General features: G+C 44.7%; 1 protein-coding gene across 5 annotated transcripts in view; it reads left to right on the plus strand.

Moving 5' to 3' along the window:
• Nucleotides 1-17710, plus strand: part of LOC140201881 (beta-adducin-like) — a 148928-nt gene that overhangs the window by 72082 nt on the left and 59136 nt on the right. For all 5 annotated transcript variants that reach the window (XM_072266645.1, XM_072266644.1, XM_072266647.1 and 2 more), the window contains exon 2: nucleotides 15951-16169. In XM_072266645.1, the coding sequence (XP_072122746.1) occupies nucleotides 15975-16169 (195 nt within the window). In that variant the 5' untranslated portion in view covers nucleotides 15951-15974. The remainder of the gene's footprint in view (nucleotides 1-15950; nucleotides 16170-17710) is intronic.

The following is a 17710-nucleotide window of genomic DNA, read 5'->3' on the forward strand; positions in this document are numbered from 1 at the left end:
TTTAAATCATATACAGTGGTAGTTCCGACACTATTTTCTTCAGTAAGATGCTGCACAGACACACCACGATCAAGCTTCTGCAATAACTCCACTTTCTGCGTTATTGCTAATGATAGCTGCTTCCTTCTCTTTTTCTCATTGTTACCCATAGGGGTATCTGCAGCTCTTTTTGATATTTTCACAGCGAAATTAAACACAAAGTCAACAGTGAACACAAAATACCAGTGAACAGCAAATGCACGTGTAACCAGTATGAGCGCTGAGCCACAACTGACGTCTGGCGGCCTCTGCTAGTGCTGCCACGTCACACCTGAGTGACGTCAGCTATTGGCAGAAAAAACTTCGGTTTTTGGAGCTTTTTGGAATTCAGAATTTCGGATCAAGGAATGTGCACCTGTATATATCAAAAATAAAGTTAATATTTAAAATCTTTAATCTTTAGAAGTAAGCTTCTGTAATCAGAGATTATGTGTGAGGACTCAAAGGTTGTAAAGAATAGGTTGTGAAAGAAATGTCTCTGAATATAAGTTGTAAAGTCATCCCAGAAGGAGATCAATAAGCTTGTGTCTCATAATCATCATTATGTGCCATGTTGTGTGACATGGGCGATCATGGTCTGTGATCATGATTGTTCTTGGCAAATTCTTCCACAGAAGTGGTTTGCCATTGCCACCTTCTGGGCAGTGTCTTTACAAGACAGGTGACCCCAGCCATTAACAGAGATTGTCTGCCTGGCGTCAGTGGTCGCATAACCAGGACTTGTGATCTGCACCGGCTGCTCGTACGACCATCCACCACCTGCTCCCACGGCCTCACGTGACCCTCATCAGCAGGCTAAGCAGGTGCTACACCTTGCCCAAGGGTGACCTGCAGGTTAGCGGAGGGAAGGAGCAGCTTATACTTCCTTTGGTAGAGATATATCTCCACCCTGACACCTAAAGCTTGTGTGTAGGAGTACATAAAGGCTCTAGGTGCTGGAAATCTGAAATGGAAACGTGGAATGGTCACCTCTTTTCCTGGCTTTCAAGGGAAAAGGCCTTGGCTGTTTAACGCATTGGTGTCTGCAGCAACTCCAGAAAACTGACACAGCACAATTATCTTTGTGCACTTTCTTCTACTTCCCTTTGTGTCCCTTGTTTCCACTTTCCCCTGTAGCCCTGCATATTTTTCTTTCTCACCATACCCATTGGCTCCCTTTGGGAGTTCCCCAACACTAATTGGCAGGAGCCTTGTCTTTGAGGATTGGGTGGCTGTCGCACCACCGCAGAAACCCACTCCGTCACAGAGAGTGTGTACAAACCCCGCCCTGGCAGCATTCAGTATTGAGTAGGCAGAGCAAGGGGGAGTTGGTGAAGGCATCCATCAGTTCGAACAGTTTTTCTCAATGGAGGCCATTCTAGATTCCACAGGGACCACAGCAGTTTCTGAATGGCCCATAAGTTTACTGTTTTAGTTAAATATTTAATTTGGGGTGAAAGTGAAGGATGCTGACACCACATTGCAAGAATGTCTTATTGAGCCGCAGAGTGATGTAATAGCTCAAGCAAAATTCAAATTTGACAAGCGACATTGCTGCAGGAACTAGTGATAGTCAGAATATGTTTTCACTGCTCTGGGAGAAAGCAAAGTTGTTTTTAATTGGATTTCCCTCCTCTTATCTAGTGGAATGTGGTTTCACTCAAGCTCTTCACTGCTATCAAAAGCTCATAACCATCTTGATGCTGTGAAAAGATGTGAGCTTCAATTATCTTTAACCAAGTTGCAACCTGATATTCAAAAACTCACTAGTTTGCGTCAGTGGCAAGGATCTCACTAAATACCCGAAGTAACAATATTAAGCACTTTTTCGTTGCTGATTGAAAGAATGTTAAATATTTTATAAATAAAGTATCCGATTTAGAGCTTTGAAATAGTTTTTCATATCCATATGTAACATTATACTCAACATATAAGAATACCTGTCAAAACATAAATATTGACTATATTAGAATAATTAGTCATCGTCCTCGTTAAGTGCCATGTGGTATGACGTGGGTGATCATGGTCTTTCCATGACCATGATTGTTCTTGGCAAATTTTTCTACAGATGTAGTTTGCCATTGCCTTCTTCTGGGCAGTGTCTTTACAAGACGAGTGACCCCAGCCATTATCAATACTCTTCAGAGATTGTCTGCCTGGCGTCAGTGGTCACATAACCAGGACTTGTGATATGCACCAGCTGCTCGTACAACCATCCACCACCTGCTCCCATGGCTTCACGTGACCCCAATCGGGGAGCTAAGCAGGTGCTACACCTAGACAAGGGTGACCTGCAGGCTAGTGGAGCGAAGGAGCGCATTACATCACCTTTGGTAGAGATGTATCTCCACCCCACCACCCAAGAACATACAGTTCCCCACAAAAATGTTAGCAACTAATGGAGATGAGGGGGCGTGGTGGTCATTGAGGCAAATGAAAATCACAAGTGGCCCTCAAATAGACATAGAACACAAAGGTCACAACTACAGCAGAATACCAATTTTCAGTCTGCGTCTCATACCACCCTGACTTAAAATATAAAGTCAAAAGTGTATTGTCATATGCAGAAGTATACATATGCAGAGGTGCAACGAAAAACTCTCTTGCAACTGTATCACAGGCAGTTAGCATCAGATAAGCAGCATTCACAAGAAACCGTAAGCATACATTATACAATTTTTTTTACAAACATAGAACAGGAACAGGCCATTTGGCCCACTGTGTTGTGCCAACCAGCTAAAACCAAATCGGAAAACACCCCAACATTAATCCCTCCTATGTATACAATGTCCATATCCCTCCATCTTCCTTACATCCATGTGCCTATCCAAACATCTCTTAAAAGACTCTGATGTATTTGCCTCCACCACCCTACCAAGCAGCACATTCCAGACATTCACCGCTGTCTGAGTAAAAAAACTTACCCCTCACATCCCCTTTTCACCTTCAATACATGCCCTCTGGTTTTAGATATTTCAACCCTGTCTACTCTATCTCTGCCCCTCTCAATCTTATAAACCTCCATTAGATCTCCTCTCAGCCTTCGATGGTCCAGGGAAAACAACCCAAGTTTGTCCAGCCTCCCGTGATAGCACATGCCCTCTAAACCAGGCATCAACCTGGTAAACCTCTTCTGCACCCTCTCCAAAGCCTCGACACCCTTCCTATAGTGGGGCAACCAGAACTGTATACAGTACTCCAGATGTGACCTAACCAGAGTTTTACAAAGTTGCAGCGTAACCTCCTGACTTCTGAACTCTATAAAGAACGCATCTAAAGCAAAATAAAAGGTCCCCTGCATTGCAAAATGACCTAAGTGGTCATGGTTTTCTGTGCTTGTTAATGATGAAGGTTGTGCAGTTTGGTTCAAAAACTGAATGGTTGAAGATCATTATATTCACCATTTTTCTGTAGTCCTTGGACTGATTGCTGCACCTTCCTCTGTAACTGCTTTCACTTGAGGAGTTGCAACGGTTGATGAAGTCATCTCCCCACAGCTTTCTCAAGGGCAATTAAAGATGGACAGTAGCTGCTGACCTAACAACTCTATATAAAAAAAAGTGAATGAGAGCTCTGTTGCCTGACTTTAAGACTCAACATATCGACACATTAGGAGTATGATTGCATAGTAGAGAGCAAAGACAAAGTTGAGTTTATTGCCATGACGTAGGAGCAGAATTAGGCCATTCAACCCATTGAGTCTGTTCCACCATTCCATCATGGCTGACTTATTTTCCCTCTCAACTCAATTTTCCTGCTTTTTCCGTTGCCACCCTTACTAATCAAGGACCTATCAACCTCTGCTTTATAAGTACTCAATGACTTGGCCTCCACGGCTGTCTCTGGATGTGGATTCCCCACTCTCTGGATAAAGAAATTCCTCCTCAGCTCTGTTCTAAGTGGACATCCTTGTATAATGAAGCTGTGCCCTCTGGTCCTGGACTCCCCCATTATTGGAAACATCCTCTCAGAGCAGCATACATCGATCCTATGGGGCACATGGTGGAAACGCACATCAAGGAGCACTGGAGGTGTAACTGTTTGGGTTACCTGGAGAGATTGGCAGTAGCAGAACACTGCATTCGCAATGGCCATGGAATTGACTTTGAAGGCACAAGACTACTGTGCCGTGCCAATGGCTTTTGGGACCACCTGGTAAAGGAAGGCCATTGAAATAAAACTAAAGGAAAAGAATTTTAACCAAGATGAAGGTCTCTTAGTAAGAACTGGAATTTGATTGTAAACAAGGTGGGAGAGTGGAAACCTGATTGGATGAGGACTAACCGATTAGGAGGGACGGACTACAGGGGTATAAGTACCACCGACAGGACATGCCCAGGCATTATCCCTGAAGAAGATGGCAGAGTCAGTCATCAAAACGTTAGTTATAATCGATACCTGTACCTCCTGGAAGCTCGAGAAGAGCTTATTCCCCTAAGTGACTTTGTGGAATGATTGTTGGTACCAGGCAAGGTGATTTGAGTATCTCAGAAATGGCTGATCTCCTGGGATTTTCATGCACAACAGTCTCTTGAGGTTACGTCCACACTACGCCAGATAATTTTGAAAATGAAGCTTTTTCTCTTCGTTTTGACCTTCCATCCACACTGAAATGGCGTTTTCAGCCCCCGAAAATGGACATTTTCGGAAATGGTCTCAAGCGTGAATAAATCTGAAAACGCCTAATATCCGTTGCAGTGTGTACGGGGTAACCGGAGCTTTTTAAAACCGCTGTCATGACGGGCTGCAACAGATGGTGGCAGCACGGCACTTAATTGTTTTATTATTATTATTATTACTTTATTGTCGCCAAACAATTGATACGAGAGCATACAACCATCACAGCGATATTTGATTCTGCGCTTCGCAGAACCTAACAATTTCAGAACAGAGGGCAACGAGACTGAAGCCAGAAGGGTTAGAAATGTGCTCACCAAATACTTTGACCCATAGCTTACTGAATAAATAAGTATACTCACTTTGCCCTGTTTTCTGTCCTTGCTTGTATGAAGGTAAGGACAGAAAACACTCTCCACCACCTCCAGTTTAAATTCCATGCGGAATATTTTGGAAGATCAAGAACCAAGAACCAAGGTGGTTTACCTATTTATGCAAGTACTTCTCTGATAATAGATGTGTAACAGCCTAATGTAACATTGTATGGAAATACAAGATAACACTGATGCAGACATGTTTTTATACATTTAATAAGGTACTTTATTAATGCAACGGAGTTAGTCAGTTTTTCAATGTTCGCCGTCAGCTGGGTCATACTGTCCATGAATTCCCTGTCGGTTGCCTCCATACACTACAGTATTTGTTTTTTTTTAGTTTTAAGTCCTCCTGCGCGAGAGCCAAGAGCAAGTCCTTTTAACTTTTTCTACCCCGTAACTGGACAAACGCGCACCAAGTATACCGTTTCCTCTCGTTTTCTGTGTGTCCTGCACATGCTCAGTAGGAGGAGATTCACCCAAATATTCGTCTAATGTGGTCAGAGATATTTTGAAAAACGCTTAGTGTGGATGCTTGTCGTTTTTACTCGAAACCGGCGTTTTCAAAATTATCCGGCGTAGTGTGGACGTAGCCTGAGTTTACAGAGAGAGGTGTGAAAAACAAAAAGAAACATCTAATGAGCGGCAGTTCTGTTGGGTGAAAACAACTTGTTAATGAGAGCGGTCAGAGGAGAATGGCCAGACTGGTTCAAGCTGACGGGAAGGCCAGCGGGTATTGAACCTGGGTTACTGGTGCTGTAAAAGTGTTGCACTAACTGTAATGCTACCACGCCACCCAATCTTCCTGAACAAACACTCTGTCCAAACTGCTCTGGATAAAGCAAACACTGCAACAAAAGGTGTTGGTGAAGTTCTGGGTATCAGAGTTGGTAGATTAGTTGGCCACTGTAGACCTCCCTAGATGTAGAGTCATAGGGTATGGGCCCTTCAGCCCAACTGGCCCATGCCAGCCAAGATTCCCATTAGAGCATATTCTGGAGTTATGGAATATAGTAAATATTAATTTCGACAGCAGCCAGTGTTCAGATCTGAATGCGGATTGTAGACTGAATTTAAAATACAGCTCGGAACAATAGTTTTTCTGGACTGCAGACTGACGTCGATCGCAAAGCCCATTGACCTGAGATGTCTGCATATGCATGAATGCAGCTCAGAGACAGCGGTGATTAACATTCAAGCTCTGATGTTTGGACAACACACATCAAAGTTGCTGGTGAATGCAGCAGACCAGGCAGCATCTCTAGGAAGAGGTACAGTCAACGTTTCAGGCCGAGACCCTTCGTCAGGACTAACTGAAGGAAGAGTTAGTAAGAGTTAGGCAGCTACATGGACAGGAAAGACTTAGAAGGATATGGGCCAAGCACAGGCAAATGAGACCAGTTTAGACGGTATTGTGACTGTGAACAAAGTCACCGAAGGGACACTGAAGCTGGTGATATAGAATTCTTCATTCAGCAAAACAAGGAAGAATCATACTGGAGACACTCTTGGAAGACTAACTAACTCTTCCTTCAGTTAGTCCTGACGAAGGGTCTCGGCCTGAAACGTCGACTGTACCTCTTCCTAGAGACGCTGCCTGGCCTGCTGCGTTCACCAGCAACTTTGATGTGTGTTGCTTGAATTTCCAGCATCTGCAGAATTCCTGTTGTCTGATGTTTGGAGTATTGGTCTGAAGATGTAGGTGTTTGAAAATTATATGCAACGCAAAGGAAGCATTGTCAACCCACAGTATTGAAGTAAACGGTGTCATTGTAACTATTGAAATCATATTGAATTGCCACTAATCTTATGGGTATAAAAATGTAATGTACTTTGAGTTTAGGGCTCTCTTCTTCCAAGAGTGTCTCCAGTATGATTCTTGCTTGTTTTGCTGAATGAAGACTTCTATATCACCAGCTTCAGTGTCCCTTCGGTGACTTTGTTCACAGTCACAATACCGTCTAAACTGGTCTCATTTGCCTGTGTTTGGCCCATATCCCTCTAAGCCTTTCCTGTCCATGTAGCTACCTTTTAAATGTTGATAATGTGCTTCCTTCAACCAGTTCCTCTGGCAGCTCACTCCAAATACTGACTATCTTCTGGGTGGAAGAGCTGCCTCCTGGGTTCTATTAAATCTTTCTCCCTTCTCACCTTAAACCCATGTCTTCTTGCTCTTGTTTCCCCAGCTCTGGGAAACAGACTGTGTACATTTAGTGTTTCAAATCTGGAGGCATGTATGGGCAGATTCAAGATTGGTTATTGTCATTCTTCAGTACACGAGTGTAAAGGAGATCAAAATGATTGTTACTCTGGATCTGATGCAGGATAAAAACACACTAGAAGCATAAAGAACACAATTTTTAAAAAAAACAAAGAATTACAATATATAAATATAAAAGCAATTCCATAAAACAATGAGCAAGTGACTTAACAGATTGTATGTACATGAAGTGAAACTAGGTGATGTGTATGTATTGTGGTACGGTGGGTTGATGGGTGAAGGATTTGATCAGCCTGACAGCTTGGGGAAAGTAACAGTTTTTGAGTGGTTCTGGTGTGGAGAGAATAATCATGAAACATAGGAATAGAATTAGGGCATTTGCCCAATGAATCTGCTCCACCTTTCCATCATGACTGATTTACTATCCCTCTCAACCCCAATCACCTGCCTTCTCCCTGGTTTCAGCCCCGAAACATCGACTGTACTCTTTTCTATTGATGCTGCCTGGCCTGCTGAGCTTCTCTAGCATTTTGAGCGTTACCTGGATTTCCAACATCTTGTCCCTGTAACCTTCGAATCCCTGACTAATCGAGAACCTATCAAGCTTCACTTTAAACATACCCAATGACTTGGCCTCCACAGCCATCCGTGTCAATGAATTCCACAGTTTTCCCATCCTGTAGCTAAAGAAATTCCTCCTCAAGGCACATTCTATTCTAATTCTGTGCCCTTTGGTCCTAGAGCCACCCAATATAGGAAGCATCATCTCCACGTCCACTCTATCCAGGTGGGATTAGTATAAATGGGTGCATGAGGATGAGTACAGACGCTGTGGGCTGAAGGGCCTGTGTCCCTACTGTATCCCTATGACTTTATCAACTCTAGTAGGAAAGTATTACGTCTGTGCTTCAGTCCCAGAGCTTCACAAAGCAGGCTGCCAGCATGTGACAGTGTAATTGTTATAATCAAGAGGGCTGCGTGACTCTCTGTGGTAATGAACTATAATCAGTGTGTGATCCTGCCGCTCCAGGCTAATAACTGTGATCGGAAGCCCACCGCTCCCCAGCCCCCCTCTCGCACTCTGAGCAAGGATCAAGCATTATCCACATTTTAATTATTTTCTAAAATTCATGAGCGTTTCCTGCTGAGGGCCAATGTTTTGTAGTTGGGGCAGCAAGCTCATTTGTCTAATTGGGATCTGAGTGCTCTCTGATCTTTCACCAAAGGGAAAACATTTTACATCACTCAATTTGGAACTTTTGTTTCCAATAATTGGTAAATTGAGGAAAATGCGGCATATGTGTTCGGCTGCTGCCATCGGCTGGTTATGGTTAACGTCAGCTGGAAAAACCAAGCAAACGTTGACAAGTCCTTGGAAACGTTCAGCTGGCTGTCTGTGGTGTTGTGACTGTTGGGAGCAGATTCCGATCCAGACTCAGGCTTATCTACCGGAGGACCATCGAAACTTGGAGTGAAACGCTTCATTTGCGTCAATGACCAACAAACACAAGGATATGCTGCGGAGGGGGGTGCAGCTCGCAAGTATCACCACACTTCCTGGCGCCAACGTAGCATGCCCACAATGATCATCAGAACAAGAAAAGCAACAGTAACAACAACTGCAAAACAAGTCCCTTTCTCACCCACCCACTCACCCCCTCGCTTACATCGACAAGCTTTCAACCCGAGGACAGGACACCTCCAGGCCTCCAGTCCTTGACCCCGAACGTTCGGGCTTGCAAACGTCAGGCCTCCAACTTCCAACCCCAGGCCTGGACTCGCAGGCTCAACCTTCGGTCCGCTACCTCCAGGCTCGCCAACTTCAGTCTTTAACCATCGATGTCAGGACTGTCTAATCAGGGTTTGACCTGGGCCCCGGCCCCAGGGCCTACTGATATGCTGCAGCGTATTCCATCTCTGATGAAGGTTTTCCACCCGAAACATCGACAATTCCTTTCCCCACACAGCTGCTGTTTGGCTTGCTGAGTCTCTCCTCCAATCGCTTGTTGCTCCAGATTCCAGCATCTGTAGTTGCTTGTGTTCCTTGGGTTTCAGTTTGCTCCCTCCACCCATGTTGGACCCCAGTGGTTCACCACGAGTGGGCCAATCTCATTGTATCTCTCAGCACAGAATTAGGCCACTCAGCCCATCGAGTCTGCTGCACTATTGGATCACGTCTGGTTTGCTTTCCCTCTCAACTCCATTCTCCTGCCTTCTCCCTGGAGCCTTTGGCATCCTTACTAATCAGGGGAGGTGGGGAGGAAATGTCCACTCGGACCATCAGAGGCCTGCGTCGGGCATTTTCATGCTTTACAAGGCGCAGATTGGAAGTCTGTGTGGGGCGCCACTTTTCGCACAGACACTAGAGCAATGTGTGGTTAAGCGCCTTGCTTAAGGACACAGACACGCTGCCACAGCTGAGGCTCGAACTAGCGACCTTCAGATCACTAGACAAACTTACTAATCAAGAACCCATGAACCTCAGCTTTAAATGTACCCAATGATTTGTACTCTGTGGCAATGAATTCTACAGATTCACCACCCTCTGGCTAAAGACATTTTTTTTAATTTAGAGATACAGCACAGAATAGGCCCTTCCAGTCCAATGAGCCACGTCACCCAGTAACCCATATATTTTTAATCCTAGCCTAATCACAGGACAATTTATAATGACCAATTAACCTACTAACCAATACATCTTTGGACTGTGGGAGGAAACTAGGGCATGCGGAGGAAACCCATGCAATCATGGGGAGAGCATACAAACTCCTTACAGACAGCGCCAAATTGAACTCAGAACTCCAATGCCCCAAGTTTAATAGCATCAGCTGCCATAGGTTCCTCATCTCTATTCTAAAGAAACGGCATTCTGTTCTGAGGCTGAGCACTCTGGTCCTAGAATCTTCCACTATCAGAAACATCCTCTCCACATTCACGTCAATATTCAGTAGGTTTTTATGAGATTCTCCTGCGTTCAAAGTAAGTTGAAAGTAAATTTGTTATCAAAGTCCTTACATGTTACTGTATACTACCTTGAGATTCAACTTCTTGCAGGCATTTACAGGGAAAAAGAGAAGTACACTAGAATAGATGAAAATCTGTACACGAACAGAAAAGGACTAACAAACAACCAATGTGCAAAGCAAGAAAACCTGTGCAGAAATAACTGAGAATATGAGTTCTAAAGTGTGTTTGAAAATGTATCTATAGGTCGTAAAATTTAGTAAGTTTCAATAAGATCCCATCCCTCATGGATTGTGATGAATCTGTGAAATTCGTTGCTACAGACGGCTCCGCAGGCCAAGTCATTTTCAGGCAGGGACTGATAAATTTTTGATGGGTGATAGAGTTAAGGGTTGTGGGGACAAGGCAGGAGAATCACTGGTCTATTTCTGCTTCTTATGGTATTTAACACAGAATCATACAGCAAGGAAACAGGCACTTCGGCCTACTGGCTCCCTGCCAACGTCAGGCACATACATGAATCCTACAAAAATTCAGTTCGGAAATACTGTATATGATCACCCCTTCATCTAAATCCCAAACTCCCTAATCAAGCACCATGGGAGCACCGCACTTCACCAAAAACACTGTGGTGTTTTTCCCATATTCCCAATTGCCTCACCTATGTACCTAAAGACAATATGGAGCAGCCAGTTACCTACCAACTCGCATGTCTTTGGGATGTGGGAGCAAACCGGAGCACTCACAGTCACAGAGGGAACGTGCAGACGCCACATAGACAGCACCAGAGGTGAGGATTGAACCCGGGTCACTGGAAGTGTAAGGCAGCAGCTCTATGAACTGTACTACTGCTGCTTACAGCCAACCTTTCTTTTGCAAAGGACATCATTCCCTTGAGAAATTACCCACGCGGGAGCCTTGAAGGTGCTTTGTTTACTTTTTAATATTTCTAAGGGTCTGATTACTGGCAAGACCAGACTTTTTGCCCTTGAGAAGGTGGTGGTGCCACTTGGATGAGTGGCGTCAAGAGTGGGTGCTGCACCCACTCCTGGGCTGAGGGAAGCACAGAGCCAATATCTGGCCATTTCCACTCCGAGGAGGAGGTCCCAGCGGACCACCAACTCAACCCTGCCTTAAGCATGGGATGGGTGGTATTCACTAAACAAAATCCTCCACCCACCCCACTGCTGACTTATTTCTAGTTGCCCACTGATGGACATTGACCCCTGACCTGGCCTATTGACTCACGGTATACTCCCCCTCTCTCCGCCACCTCTCTTTCTGTTTTGGAACCTGAAATAGAGTACGGCAGGGAGGGAGAGAGCGAGCATGTAGAGGAATGGAGAGGGAGGATTCAGCAGTGCTGTGCACAGAATATTGAGGTCTACAATTTCCACACGAATGCAATTTCTGTGTGACCTTATTAATAATGGATTCTAGCAATTTACAGTAACAGATGTTAAACAAATCGGCTTGCCTTCTCTCTCACCCTTGCTCTCTGGTTACGTTGCTGGTTTTCCAACCCATTGGAACATTTCCAGAATCGAGAGGATTTTGGAAGATCATAGGCAAGGCATCCACCCTCTGCACAAGTATAATTCATTTCTTAAGTTGCTTTTTCTCTGGTGATAAATCCTTTCCACCCACATACACCCCTTTACGCCCCCTTATTCCTACTATTTTTGGTACACTTTCGAAGTCCTCCACTGTGAGAACAGATGCCGAATGCTTGTTTATTGCCTCCTTAATTTCTTTATTATTAATTTTTCTCTGGCTTCAGATATATCAAGCCATGCGACAATTCTGCCAGTTAAGACTCATGCTCCCATGTTCACAAGAGATTTTGCAGATGCTGGAAATCTTGATCAACGCACACAAAATGCTGGAGGAACTCAGCAGATCAGGCAGCATGTAGGAAGGGGATAAACAGTCAGCCAAGAACAGTGGGAGGGGGATAAATTACCAGAAGTTGGAGAAAATGATGTTCATGCCATCAGGTTAGAAGCTGCCCAGGTGTTGTTCCTCCAATTTGAGTTTGGCCTCATCATGGCTGCAGAAGAGGCCATGGACAGACGTGTCAAATGGAAATGGACAGTTAAATTGAAATGGTTTTTCTTGTTCATTCTCTCTATTTCCATTGCCCTGTCTCATTACCCTCTTACCTCCTTCTCTTCTCACTGGCCCGCCATCTCTCTCAGGTACCCCTCCTCCTTCTCTTTCCCCTGTGGGCCACTGTCTTCTCCTGTAAAATTCCTTCTTCATCAGCCCATTACCTCTTCCATCTATCACTTCCAAGCTTCAAATTCTCGTTTTCCCCCTCCCACCTATCTTCCCCATCACTTGGACTCACCTATCACTTTCTAGCTTGTACTTCTCCCCCTCCCCTCCCCACCTTCTTACTCTGGCTCCTGCCCCCTTCCTTTCCAGTTCTGCTGAAGGATCTCGGCCCAAAACATCAAATGTTTATCCCCCCCTCCATAGATGTCACCTGGCTAATCGAGTTCCTCCAACATTTTATGCACCAAGCCCCCATACGTTTGTGAAAGGTTGACTGGGTTGGAGAAATATGTCCCTGTCAAAATCTGGCTCTTAGGTCAATGCTGGATTATTTGTTTTCTTGCTTTAATTTGGTGTTATGTTCAATGGAGTGGTTTCCTGAGCCTTTTTTTTGCATATTGGAGGCATTAGAAAAATCAGTGGGGGGAGGGATCTTGTTGAAACCTACCAACAATTGAAAGGCATAGACAGAGTGGATGTGGGAAGGATGATTCCAGTAGTGGGGGAGTCTAGGACCAGAGGACACAGCCTCAGAATAGAAGGATGTTCTTTTAGAAGAGTGATGTGGAAAAATTTCTTTACCTAGAGGGTGATGAATCTTTGGAAATCATTGCCATAGGCAGCTGTAGAAACCAAGTCATTGGGTATATTTAAAGTGGGGGTTGATAGGTTCTTGATCAGTAAAGATGATAAAAGTTACAGGGAGAAGACAGTAGGATTGAGAGGGATCTTTTTCTTTCTTCAATATTTTTATTAATTACTTGCATAGACAAATGCAAAATACATTATGATATTATGGAAACAGAAACAAGATTGAAATGCCCCATAACTATGTATAGTAAATTATCCATAATATCGAAAAGGTATATCTTATTCTAATCTAAAGCAAAATCAAAACCCCATAACAAAACAGAAAAAAAAGAAGAAAAAAAAACAAAACAACAGCTGTTGTAGTTAAAAGAAAATAAAAAAATCTCTGACATAGAGTCGTAAATTCAAACATATAATAGCCATCATCACTGCTGAACGAATCAAAAATAGTGAAAGTAGTTCCAAAAAGGTCCCCATAATGTGAAAAAAATCTTGTCTAGGTATAGAAATAGAACACCTAATCTTCTCTAGATTTAAACATGACATAACATCAATCAACCAATGGGCACGAGTAGGCGGAGCGGCCATCTTTCCATTTACGCAACAAAACTCTTCCAGCTAAAAGAGAAATAAAAGCCAAAATATGCAAATCATTCCACTTAAGAGTAAAATCATTTCCTCCAACAATGCCAAACAAGGCAGTCAGAGGGTTGGGTTTAAAGTTTACTTGAAAAAGTTCCGAGAAAGTTTGAAATACTTCCTTCCAAAATTTATCAAGCTGCAGGCAGGACCAAAACATATAAGAGAGGCCTCTTCAACATTAAACCTATTACAGTATGGAGAAAAATCTGAATAAAAGTGAGGGATCTTTTTAATATATTTTATTGAGAAACAGCTCAGAGTTGGCCCTTCTGGCCCCTTGAGCCACCTGCCCAGCAATCCCCTGATTTTTCGAATCCTAGCCTAATCATGGGACAATTTACAATGACCAGTTAACTTAATAACCGTTGCATCTTTGTGGGAGGAAACTGGAGCACCCAGAGGAAACCCATGAGGTCACAGGGAGAACGTACAAGCCCTTTACAGGCAGCAGCAGGAATTGAATCCGTGTCGCTGGTACTGTAAAGTGTCGTGCTAACCACTACACCACCGTGCAACCCATGATGGAACGGTGAAGCAGGCTTGATGGGCCAAATGGCCTAATTCTGCCCCTATGCTTAGAGGAGTCTGTGACCCACCTCTTTGCACACTGAAGGAGAGAGGGTGTGGAGGAGGCCAGTGTCACATTTCATCCCCAGCAGCTGCGTAACGGAGGACTCTCTGATCTACGGGCTGTTCCCAGGGACGCACACGGAGGCCAACATCCGGTGCTGCTGGCAGATCATTGACTCGGTGAAAGGCGCTCTTTGGTCGGCCCAAAACTTGATGATCTACCAGCACATGGAGGTGTCCGTGGGAGAATGCTGCCGACTGGCACATTCTCGGCTGCAGGAGTACGTGCTGAGGGACGCACTGAAACTCGGTGCAGCCACCGCAAGGGCCTGGTGGGGAAGGACCATGGTTTAGGGTTCTTCTCCCGCGGGAGTGGGAGGGGTCGGGTGGCGGGGAGTATACCTCTCAACAGTGGTGTGGGAAGGTGAACCAACAGAGTGCCACATGGGTGACCAAAAGTATGGATATCTAGAGACCATAAGGGAAACGTATGTAAGGATTGAGAGTCATTGAATCAATTATTGTATATAATTTTATTTTTGAATAAAGTATATTTTGAAATAATAACAAAACAGATATGAATGCCAGAGAAACTCTGCAAAAAAGGCAGCATCTATGGATGCTATTCCATCGATGTTGCTTGACTTGCTGAGGTCCTCCAACATTTTGTCCTCCAAGATTTGCAGCATCTGCAGAGTCTCTTGTGTTTATGAATTACCAGTACAAATGTGTTGGGAATAGAACAATAGAGCACAGGAAGATGCCCCATGCTGATCATGATGACAATTTAATCCCACCTGCCATCTGCCTGCACAGGGTCTACATCTCTCCATTCCCTGCCAATCCACATGCCTGAATGTCTCTCTAACTTTGCTGTCATATCTCCTTCCACGACCTCCCCAGCAGCCCATTCCATGGAGCCACCACACCCTGTGTATATCAAAACTATGAAGTTCAAAATAAAATCAGACCACATACATATCATCACATACAACCATGAGATTCTGTTTCCTGTGGGCCAACTCAGCAAATCTATAGAATAATGACTGTAAACAGAAGGCAACGAAACTGTGCAAATGCAAATATAAATACATAGTGATAAATAATGACAGCATGAAAAAACTTAAAGTGGGAACATCTCAATAGATGAGTGTAGTTATCCGCTTTTGTTCAAGGGCTTGATGGTTGAGGAGAAGTAACTGTTTTTGAAGCTGGTGGTGCAGGCCCTGAGGCACTTGTACCTTCTACCTGATGGCAGCAGTGAGAAGAGGGCATGGCCTGGGTGGTGAGTGTCTTTTATGATGGATGCTGCTTTGCTATGACAGCGTTTCATGTAGATGTGGTCAACGGTTGGGAGTGGTTTACCTGTGATATACTGGGCTGAATCCACTACCTTTTGTTGGATTTTCTGTTTAAAGCCATTGGTGTTCCCTTATCAGGCTGTGATGGAGCCAGTCAATATACTCTCCACTACATGTCTATAGAAGTTTGTCAAAGTTTTTGATGTCATGCTGAAAATCTGCAGACTCCTAAGGAATTGGAGGGGCTATATCGTCTTTAAACCTCCCACCTTAAACTTATGTACTTTGACCTGTGACAAATATAGCTTAACCCTCAGGCAGTGGCTGCCTTCTCAAAGCTAATCCACTCTCTGTTTGTGTTCTCCTGCCCCCCAGGAAGCCAATCAGTAGCTGAACAGGATGAGCAGTGAGACCACCCAGGAGGTGGTGTCTGTGCCCCCTCCGCCAACCTCCACCCGAAAGGAGGGCTATTTCGACCAGGTCTCTGAGAACGATCCGGAATACCTGCGGCTCAGGAACATGGCGCCGGCCCTGAGGCAGGACTTCAACCTGATGGAGCAGAAGCGGCGGGTGACCATGATCCTACAGAGCCCGGTGAGTCACGGGCGAACTCCAACTGCTGCTATCAATGTGGGTTAGTAGTTGCAGGAATGTACAAGGCTGAGTCGGGGTACAACTACCTTGTCGTTGGGTTTGGAGGCTTGCATGCCTCAATGACCTGGAGAGCTTTGCTGGCTGGAGTCAGGGCTTTATTCTTTGGCTCTTGGTAGGGTCACCCATACCAAACAGGTCAAAGGGTAGAGGTCAGACTAAGAGTGGTCCACCGGTCCTCCAGGTTCAGGGGTTCAGCTCAGGGCTAACAACCCTGACTGGTAAACAAAATTGTTACGGGAACAGCAATAAAGAATCCTTCTACGTCTGAGTGCAATGGTATTCCTGAGTCTTCACCCGGAACTTGCATGAACGATGGTAGTGAAAACTGTGAGGAGCCTGCTGACATGATTGATGCACTATCAATTACTCCGAAAGACTGGAAGTAGAGTAAATACTGAAAGGCTTTTATTAACAGTAAAATGGATCCATGTCCATGCTGTATGTCTGTCCTGGACTGAGGGAGGAGCAGTGACACAATCGCCTTTATTCAGGGGTCTGTGGGAGGAGCCACAGGAGCAGTCAGCAGAGGGGCGTGTCCAGACAGGTAACCCAGTTGCAACCTATATATATATATATATATGGTTTACCACAAGGATGAAGGAAGCTCTGAACACCACCAGAGACAGAGGGCCTTCATCAATGCCCTAAACGCCAGTGGCGTAATGGGCAGTGAGTAAGTGTAATTCAGTGTCAGGGCGGACGGCTCGTTACCGTGCTGTATCTCTAAATAAGAATAAAGGTTGAGGCCTTGAGCCTCCAGTAGGATCAGCAAGTCACACAGCCCGGAAGGTCCGTCAACTTCAGATGATGGAACTTCTGAAACGACTGGGAACTGAGGCACCCTGGCAGCTTGATGGGCTGGCTGAGTGTCAACCTTCGTCTGTAATCTTCGGCCCATGTACCTGCCAAGCGAGAGTGTGCAGCTTTGAAAGTAGCCATGTTTTAAATCTAGTCATCTGTCACTGATCTTGTCCAGGTTCTGCAGAAGCTGGCAGAAACTTCCCTCCAGTTAATAAGAGCCTAATCTGCAACAATGCTTTAAGGTCTCCATAAGACAATAAGACGTTAGTAGAATTGGGCTATTTGGCTCATCGAGTCTGTTCCACCATTCCTCATGGCTGATTTATTATCCCTCTCAACCCCATTCTCCTGCCTTCTCCCCTTAAGCTCTCGATAACCTCACTAAGCAAAACATCTTATTTTGTTAACACAAGAGATTCTGCAGATGTTGGAAGTCCAGAGTACAACACACAAAATGCTGGAGGAACTCAGCACATCAGGTAGAATCTATGGAAAGGAATAAACAGTCGACGTTTCAGGCTGGGACCCTTTGACAGGACTGGACAGGAAGAGGGCAGATGCCGGAATAAGAAGCTGGGGAAAGGGGTAAGAGTACAAGTAGAAGGTGATAGCTGAAGCCAGGTGGTGGAGGAAGGGAGTAAACTGAGAAGCTGGGAGATGATAGGTGGAAAAGGTAAAGG

This window comes from Mobula birostris, chromosome 8 (assembly GCF_030028105.1).
Source record: "Mobula birostris isolate sMobBir1 chromosome 8, sMobBir1.hap1, whole genome shotgun sequence".
NCBI lineage: Eukaryota > Metazoa > Chordata > Chondrichthyes > Myliobatiformes > Myliobatidae > Mobula > Mobula birostris.